Below are 10,250 nucleotides of genomic sequence, written 5' to 3' on the forward strand. Positions count from 1 at the left end.
TAGACCTCATATTCATATGTCTGATCTTTAGAGGTCTTTACCGTAGGACCTGATCCTCAGAGGTCCTTACCGTAGGACCTGATCCTCAGAGGTCCTTACTGTAGGACCTGACCTTTAGAGGTCTATACCTCCTTCAGAGGACTGGTGCAGGTCTACAGATGAGCAGGTGAAGGTATAGGTGAATGTAGTTGTGGAGAGCAGTGAACAGTCCATCACTGTTCTTAATAAAAACTGTTGTTGATATTTAAGACTCACACACATACACCGGTCTTTCTGTTAGCGCTCTCGCGCTGACGTTAATCCCACTCTGACACTCGCGCAGGACACCAATCATCAGCTTCATCAGACCCCCCATTACTCTGATGGGGTCTGACAGGCTGCTCACCAAGGCTTCTTCACACGTTCCCCCACTGATTACTCACGGTACCTTTAACAGAGCCGGTATCCGTCTTCTGTCTCGCGCTCCCAAGAACAGGAGCCCAACCCATTTAGAACACCTTAGAACCATGGAACAGATGCAAATAAAAACCACGGGTTGGTTCCAGATTTCTCCCGGGACGCCACCAAGCATGGGTCTGTGAAATTAGTCAATCCAGGTATTTGTTGGATAAACCAGAGCTGGTTAAAGTACTGCTTACTGTTCTCATGTTTTCACTGTGTGTTTATTATAACATCAGCCTTTTACTGAGCAAATACTCATCATGTACGCCCTTAACAAAGGGTCTTTAAGGGTTCTTTAAAGGTAACGCTTCCATAAAGAAGGTTGAAAATCAATGTCTGACTTTCATTGGTTAATTTTAATAGAATTTTTATTTATTATTACTTTTGTCTGATTCAAGTTATTTCTGTGACCATTATGTTTTGTTTTTTTTTTTAACTGAGGGGTACCAACATTTTCATATGTATACTACATATATGATGTTTATAAATATAATGAAAAAAAACCCATCATGCATCATGTTGATGCAGTCATCTAGCGCTGAGCTGCGGTCTAACTGAACGAGCGTGTCTGTGAGATGGCAGGTAAGGGAGCGTCTGTAATTGATAATGAGCCCCCTGGAGTTCTGCCCAGCCTACAGCGGCAGTGTGACGCAGAAGCATGCTCTAATGATAGCCGTCTGTCTTCTGACCACCGTGTTTCCCACCGCCACTGAAGCCCTCCTGCAAGACAGTAGCACCGCAGGGCTAAGGCTCCAGCAGGGCGGCTTGTCACATCACTGAGAGCTCCGCTGATGATGTGGGAGGGGCATCCGGCCGTCTCTAACCAAAGGTTTTTCAAAAAAAGGTACACACGACTTACAAGAGGGTCTGAATGACCTAGGGAAGAGAGGGGCTGGTCGGCACGGTGACTTCTATGAACCAGACCTACCAGGGGGTTGACTGGGTCCATGTTGTGGGACATGGTTGACCCATGTTATAGGGGATGGTTGACCCATGTTATAGGGGATGATTGGTCCATGTTATAGGGGATGATTGGTCCATGTTATAGGGGATGATTGGTCCATGGTGTGGGGCATGGTTGGCATATTCTAAGGGAAGAGTGCTGCATGTTCTTATGATGGCTGGAACGGGTTATATGGAGGTTGGTAAATGTTATGAGGATGTTCTAATCGAACCTTTTACCCACAAAAGTATCCATTACATTTTCCCTCACCTTAAGAAACACCTGAGAACTCATGTACACATCCAGGACAGGTCCAGTAGAAGTATGTTTATTAGTTATCATTAGTGTAGTACATATTTATTACATTAATAACATTAATAACAGTTATTAACAGACACAGAAAACACAGGAACTACTGAATCTTTCCAGAGCCCAGCTGAGGTGCTTTATTCTCTTTAAAAATATTAAATATTTTCTATCTTTAGAGTGGTTTTGTATCTTTGGAGTTGCACACTAGTTGGTGCTGTCTGCCAAGTGCACTAATATCCAATTATAGAGGACCCCCAGTTTACAGTGAGAAAATCCAATAAACAATCCAAACCAGTCAAGATTTTATAGAAGCCCATTTAGTCAACATATCTCAGCATTAGGGAATGAAATTGCATCCTGATTCAGCACACACATGCATACATACACACACACACACACACACCCATACAACTTCCTAATATCCCAGTTAACATGCCCATGTGGGGTCTGTAGGGATCGCCCAACTGGGAACCAGAACGTTTTGTCCATGTTGGCCCCACATATGGATGCCCAGCAGGGTCAATGATTGGGCCAGGAAGGGTTAAACATGGGTCCTATCTGGGTTGTAGACTGCACATAGAGCCTGGATGGGCCTCATGTGAGATCAGGGTGGACTGTAAGGACTGGGCCCATTTGGGAATCCCAACTGGGTCCCAGTAACAACACATGTACAAACCCACTCAGAGCCCATGCCCATCTGGAACCCACCTAGCCCACATTCCACCCCTGTGAGCCTCACACGGGCATGTTGGCTGGGACTGCAGCAAAACCTATACAGAGAGCTAACAGCACTACACGGTTCTAGCATGTACTTCTAACATGGAACGTCCACTGCATGCTGCTGAGGGGCCGTTCATTTGTTTTTCTGCGCCTCCTGGAAGAAGTCGTTACAGGCGACGGTCAGCGCCGCCACCAACACCACAAACTCGTTAAAGTCCACCTCGTTGTCTTTGTTGGAGTCCAGATCGTTCATGATCTTCTCCACCAGCATCGGGTCCTTCTGAGACTGAGAGGGAGAGGTAATGATTACCCTAATGAATTTAAGCTTAATGAAGCACAGGAACACTTTACTGTACCCACTGTACTGAGCTATTGGACTTTTAGGGCTTTTCCTGCCTATTGTGGCCAAAAAATCCGTAAACTTTTAATCCAAAATTCAGACTTCTCTACAGGTCACGTTTCTGGAGCTACAAGCAGCACATTTGGCAAAATCGTAGAACCGACAGTCTAGTTTTATGATTTATGCTTTATGAATCGATACGTCGGACAGTTTGAGTAAAATGATCATAATTTTCTAGCTCATAGGAATGAATGATGGTATGTTCTGAAAAGTCACACTACATTTTGACCGCTTTTTGATCTATTCTGCAAAACTTTTGGCAACCCACATTTTAGCCAAAAGTTTGTGGACACCGCTCTATCAGCCAATCTTATTGGATGAGATTTTGGGGCTAAATGTTTTGACACCCTACATTTCAGACAAAAGTTTGTGCTTTATTAGCCAACCATATTGCAGGATTTTTTTTGGGTGGGGCAAACATTTCAGCACCCTACATTTCGCTCATAAACACGTGAGGAACTCTCATAATTAAGAGCGCTACACCCACAGGAACCTGTGTGTGTGTTAAAATCAGGTGAACTCTAAATTTTAATGAACACAGATATGGAAAACTATGACTTTCTGTAGCTGTGTGTGTGTGTGTGTGTGTGTGTGTGTGTGTGTGTAGTGACTTTTTCCTCTCTTACTGCAGCCAATCAACCGAGGCCTGTCCTGCAATCCACACAGAGTTATCACCACGGAAACCCATCAACCTGCTGGTGGTTAAATTCGGTGACCCGCAACAGAGGAGCCATCATACTCTCGTAGCCTGCATTATTCGCCATCAATAAGTGTGTGTGTGTGTGTGTGTGTATGAGGGAGCTGTGGAAATATGTGTGAATGTGCATCCAGGATGACTCACAGGACAGCATTAACCAGCTCATTCCTCCGTCTCGTCTTCATTATTAACACCTCCCACACCACGCCACAGTTACTGCTCCCATCCGTCCTCTCTCTCTCTCTCGCTCGCTCGCGCTCTCTCTCTCTCTCCGTGTCTTTCCCTGTCTGTCTCTGCCGCAGTATCTCAGGCTCTCTATCTGGTTTCCATGCACAGTGTTTAATTGTAAACGTCCTGTATTTTTATAAATGTATATATGTGTGTGTGTGTGTGTGTGTGTGTACCGTCGCTGAATTAATGAGTGAATGGACCAATAGATGCGCTCCAGAAATACGTTGTGTGTTTACTGCAGGCGTGAACAGGCGGTCACACCAGTCAGCTGTAGTCGAGTGCAGAACCATTGTCACAGCCAAAGGATGCAATCTGGCCGAGGTCCCAGGGTGGTCATAATGTTCTGATATGACTCTGTGCATGTGTGTGTGTGTGTATACACACACTTTATGAACATAAGTATTGGGACATTTGCTCAAGGGTATCAAAAAGAGTCGCCTCTACTGTCCAGGGAAAAAAAGGCTTTCTGCTAGATCCTGGAGCAGCATTGCTGTGAGGATTTGATTGCATTCATCAACGAGCGCTCTCTAGTGAGTCCCCCAACTCATCCCTTTCCAAAGTCCTGGATGGAGCTCCACCACCAGCGAGCAGAGAGAAACGGATTCCGACTGACCTCCCTCCTGTTTATTCCGAACTCTCTGCTGCATAAATTAGCATAGATAAGTGCTAGATCATCTCTGATGGGGCTGTTGGAGCAGCAGGCCTTAGCTTCTGTATCTGCTGGTGACCTCTGACACCGCCTTGGCCAGTGATCCGGGCTAAGCTGCCCTCCACGCAGCGAGCGAATTAAACAGCGGGTCCATCGACTAGCTAAAAAAAAGTTCACAATCCGACGGGCCCCCGATAATCAACATGTGCACACCACGCTGTGGACGGCCCTCTCTCTGCGTTACTGTGGTGATTTCGAGCCGCGGTTCAGTGGGCAGCTAATCGGGCCGGTTTATGCATAAATGCGTCCTGTTTTCGTAGAGACGAGGAGATGGCTTGTGGCACCGAGCAGCGTCCTCATGAACTCGCCAAGACATTACCCCGGCCCCCCGCCCTCGTCCTCGCCTCTATTCACTCCTCTCTCTTTCCTCGATCTGATGGTGTGCAATGATGCATTCCTTCCAGAACTGATCCCGCGTTCAGGGACGCTACAACATTCCCGCGCCCAGACGACGGCGTGGCGAGCTTGATGGGAATTTCCATAAACGTGCACGAGCAGGCTTCTCACGGATGTCCACGGAAAAGCAACAAGCCCGGCCCCTCCCATCGGCTCTCGTTCCTACAGGCCGAGATCAGAAATGGCTGTGTCCTTACAGAAACACTGGAAGTGAGAAACCGTCAACCTCAGAAGAACCTCCAGCAGAACCAGAACAGAGCTGAAAAAGGGCCAGTTCCAGAACCCCAAAACTGTTGTATCACAGCCCCCCCATCATTTACATAAACCCCACCCACTAAAGAAAACTCTAGTCTAGAGAAAGGGGAAAATGCGGCGGCGACCTCAGGAGAACATGGTGGTGCTGATGCTGGTGAGCAGCTCATCACCTAGTTAAGGGAATACGGGTTGCTACGATAACCAGGCCTCATGACCGCGGCTTTTCCTGTTGCAGTGTCCGCAGAAGGGAAGCTCAAACTCTGCACGCGAGACGGGGATATGTAGCCTCTCTTTACTTGCTAGCGACACTGCGAACATCAGACATGGAATAAGCTGCATCCGGGAGCGGGGAGGATTGTGGGAATTGGATTTGTGGCCGAACTATCGCTCAGAGTCTGAGCTAACGCCTCCCTCAGCTGAGTGTCTATAAACAGGTGTTGGCGAGGAGAATCCTGTAGAAGGGCTTTGTGCTGGCTCTGCTCAACAGAGGGGTTTTGGTGTGTGTGTGTGTGTGTGGGTGTGGTAAGAGGTTTTGTGGGGTCTTTGTTTGGTGTGTTTTGGGGACTCACTGTGAGAAAGTCGGTCAGCTCGCTGGTCAGAAGCTCCTTCAGCTCCCCCTTGTTGAGCTTGTACTTGTCGCCGTCATTACCCGAGTAGTTGTAGAAGACTCTGATCAGAGCGTCCATGGCTCCTTCCAGCTGGCTCGGCATGATGACCGCACGGATTTAACTACACACAACAACGGTCAGTGGTTACACAACAGGTAGTGATATAGCCAGAGACCTGCCGATCAACATTACGTTATCTGCTGGAAACAGGATTACCTCCTATAATCAACTTCGTCTACCTTCAACATTACCTTCTACAATCAACTACGACCGCCAACATTACCCTCTACAGTCAAAATTAACTTCTATAATCAACATTACCTGCTAGAAACAGTTTTACCTCCTATAATCAACATTACTTCCTATAATCAACATTACCTGCTAGAAACAGTTTTACCTCCTATAATCAACATTACTTCCTATAATCAACATTACCTCCTATAATCAACATTACCTCCTATAATCAACATTACCTCCTATAATCAACATTACCTTCTATAATCAACATTACCTGCTAGAAACAGTTTTACCTTCTATAATCAACAATCCCTGCTAGAAACAGTTTTACCTCCTATAATCAACATTACCTTCTATAATCAACATTACCTCCTATAATCAACATTACCTGCTAGAAACAGTTTTACCTTCTATAATCAACAATCCCTGCTAGAAACAGTTTTACCTCCTATAATCAACATTACCTTCTATAATCAACATTACCTCCTATAATCAACATTACCTGCTAGAAACAGTTTTACCTCCTATAATCAACATTACCTCCTATAATCAACATTACCTGCTAGAAACAGTATTATAAAATAAACTTATAAAATAAACATCTTCTACAATCTGCATTACCTTCTGCAAATAGTATCACCTGCTACAATCAACATTACCTCCTATAATCAACATTACCTGCTTAAAACAGTGTTCTCTTTTATAATCAGCATCACCTGCTATACATTCATTATGACCTGATAAATCTAGATCTGAAGGTATAAACTATACAGTAAATACAAATGTAATTGAGTATGGTAATGATGTAATTGCTAACAGGTGTAAATACTGTTGATAGATACTGCTATAGAGAGAATGTCCAGCAGCACAGTGATGGCTGCAGTGTGTCTACAGAATGTCGTCTCCACTCATCTAGCGAACAGTAAACCCACACCCACACCAACCCCCTAATGAGCACGAAGAGTTAACCCCTCAGATTCCGGGATTATTACTGAGTAATTACATGGAGAGAGAGACAGAGACAGAGAGAGTGCTTACCTGAGTCCTGCGAACAGGTGAGAGCTGGGGCACACCCGTGAGTGTGTGTGTGTGTGTTCGTTCAGGCTCTTCGGGATGTTGAGAGTCTTCGTCCTGCAGGTCGGAGAGTGTGTGTAAGTGTGTTTAAACACCTGGTTTATGAACTTACCTGTGACGCTGTCCCTCCTCCGTTACCATGGTAATATGTGACATGTCAGATGTAGCCCCATGGTAACACTGCGATCTTTTCCTGACGCCCCGCCTACGACGCACCTGCTCACCTCTGCATCATAAGAAAAGAAGTCTATACACACACACACACACACACACACACACATTATTTCTTTAGTAAAGTTTTAAAAAGTTTGACTTTAATGTTGATTTTTACAGTTGAAGTTTTATGTGAATTTATTTAGATTTAATACACTTTTGATTTAATACATTTTCTATGGTAATTTAAAAAATAGATGTAATTATTGATTTCATTACATTTCAATTCAATAAAGTACATTTTGAACTGAAAAAAGTTTTATTTAGAAATAATTCAATTTAAGTGCTGATTTGACTCAAGTTTAATTTAATGTGTTTGATTTAGTATTGTTTGATATGATTACATTTACAAATTAATTTAATTTAGTTTTAATTTTATTAAAGTTTAATTTAATATGGTTTTGAATTAATATCGTTTGGATATGATACATTTAGGAAACTTTGAATTTGATTTAAATTTAATACAGTTTCCATTTAATGTTTGAATTGAATGAAACAAAGTTTACATTTAGTGTTGCTGTAATGACCTATTTTATCTCATTAATGTATAAACTTTAGATTTTTAAGCATTTTAATATAGTAGATATAGAAAGGTACATTAAGTGTTGATTTTATTGGTTATTATTTAATACAGTTTTGACTTAATAAATGTTTGATTGGTTAATTAGAAAATAGTTTTGAAACAATAAAGTTTTAGTCATTTTAAAGGTTATAATGTTTTTACTACAATTTAAAATAGATTTATGATTGGGTAAATGTAATAGCATTTTGATGTAGTTTATGGGTTTATTAAAGCACAACTGTTTACTCCATCAGCTGGAGTTTGTGAGTTTGAACCCTGGTGCTCGTCCGTGTACGTTTGGATCTGTGTGAAGTGTCTTTTTCTCACTTTGAGAAACTTTCAGTACATTTTCTCATATTAGCAGATTTATAAATATTATTAACCACAAGGTTTCCGCTTACAGCCCCCCAACCCCCCGACCCAACTCCCGATCCAGCCCCTGTGCATCAGTGAAGTGTGAACTTCCTCCTGCGTCTGTAACTGTAGACCTGCTGCGTTCACCCTGGAGAGCTGCACACACCCAGGGGTGTACAAGCCCACTGTCACACACCTGGTGCACCTTAGAACACACTGCTCACCTCCATGTCAGTGCACAAATACACACGCTCTAAAATAAACTGTCACACACTCCCGGCATAAACAATACGCCCCGGTTTAACGTCAGCGCCGTCCCAGAGCCTCCAGCTCCCCGCTCAGAGGCCCTCACTGCAGAGCACTCAGCCAGGTTTAACCCCTGACTGCTCCCAGAATCCTCCCGTATTAAAAACACACCTGTCCACACCTTCCGTTATCATCATAAATATGTATAAATCTAACGACCGCAGAGCTCAGGACCCCGCAGGACGGACCGCCACAGAGCAGTGGACGGACGCGGTGTTTAAACACTCCAGCAGCACTGCCGTGTCTCAGCCACTTGTACCAGCAGCCCAACACGCACTCCTAACACACTCGCCCAAATACTGAGCTCCCATACGGTGAGTGCAGAGGCAGTAGTGGTAGCAGTAGGACCCCCTCTAACCCCCCCTATACCCCCTCTTCTTGTTGCCAGCAGTGTATGAAGCTAAAAGCTGAGGATGAGGGGGGTGAGGAAGAGTGCCTCCTCTCCTCTGTTCAGGGGAGGCTATTTTTACTGCTGCGGTGTTACCTGAGGGACAGGCCGAGATGAGGCTCAGGTGTGTGTATCTCTCTCTCGCTCTCTCTCTCTCTCTCTCTTTCTCTCTCTCTCTCTCTTTGTGTTTTCCGTTTGTTAGGATGATGAAATCTGTCGCCTGAGGGTTTTGCCTGCTGTTAAGCGCTGGAGATTGCAACACTGCTTATAGCCACAGCCTTTCTCAATTTTTACACACACACACACACACACACACACACACACACTTATATATATGTGTGTATACACTGGCCACTTTCATCTTCAGCAGCAATATCAATGATATGCAATATAATTTATTTTATTTATGTATTTATTTATAATAAAAATGTACATTTTTAATTATGCACAAGGCGTGCATAATTAAAGGCGTCCCATTTCTTGAATTCACTCAGGCCCCCAGCAAAGCATCCCCTCACTATCACACTACCACCACCATGTTTAACAGTTCCTTTCACTGACCATTGTGTTTGGCCGGATGTAATGGGACACCTGTCTGGTGTGTGCATCATATAGACTGGATCTTTGACAACCCTCACTGTGGGTCATCCAACAAGGCACTCTGGATAATGGCATCTTCGGTCCAGTCCTAGAAGACTCCCAACTGATCCCCATGTTGTTGAGCTCCATTTCATTAACACACCTGGGTCAGGTAACTGCAGCCTGCATAATGGGAAACTCTGGAGTGCCTGAAAAGCCTTAGTGGTTCTTTTGGAGCACTTGGCTGTAGAAACACCAGGTTTGGTTCCCTGAGGAACGTTTCAGTGGATGTTTTTCAAATCAGAAGTGAGCCTGAAGAACCTTAGGCTCTTATTTCTTTTAAAGTTTAAAGAACCTCCAGATGGTGCAAAGGTTCTAGATAGGGTCTGTAAATGTGGATTTTAGACATGTTTAAGATGTTGAGAGCTCAGTTAAACAAACTCTGCTCTCGTTGTTGACACAGAAAGTGCAAGGCTGACCCCTGGAGGCTGAGGGTGGTACTGTTGTGCAAGTTGTTGAAGTTAGTGGAAGTCAATTAGTGGAGTTTGTTTTTACAGGGCTTTTAAAAGACAACCAATTCATCAGTGTTAGCAGGGCCAGACACGTCCATCACCATTTCTCCATATTATTACGTGTTCGCCCAAAATGCACTGTGATAGCGCTACTTCCCTTACACTCTCAGTGGTCACAACATTCCCAGGTTAGTCTGATAATTTTCTGCAACATTCTGCAGCACCTTATCTACAATCATGAACTACTATGTTTTGGACAGGCTCCCCAACTTCCTATTTGTTTTGTTTTTTTTAGCTATCCCCAAAAAACATTCAA

At 44.0% G+C, this 10,250-nt stretch overlaps 1 protein-coding gene across 1 annotated transcript; it reads right to left on the minus strand.

The window, feature by feature from the left end:
• Positions 1–1,749: 1,749 nt before the first annotated feature.
• Positions 1,750–7,076, minus strand: s100z (S100 calcium binding protein Z). Its single transcript, XM_072661658.1, has 3 exons — positions 6,985–7,076; positions 5,671–5,830; positions 1,750–2,699 (listed from the first exon to the last, which is right to left on the minus strand). The coding sequence occupies exons 2-3, from the start codon at positions 5,809–5,811 to the stop codon at positions 2,547–2,549; spliced, it is 294 nt and encodes a 97-aa protein (XP_072517759.1). The 5' UTR covers positions 5,812–5,830; positions 6,985–7,076; the 3' UTR covers positions 1,750–2,546.
• Positions 7,077–10,250: the final 3,174 nt, after the last annotated feature.

Source organism: Salminus brasiliensis, chromosome 18 (assembly GCF_030463535.1).
Source record: "Salminus brasiliensis chromosome 18, fSalBra1.hap2, whole genome shotgun sequence".
Taxonomy (NCBI): Eukaryota; Metazoa; Chordata; class Actinopteri; order Characiformes; family Bryconidae; genus Salminus; species Salminus brasiliensis.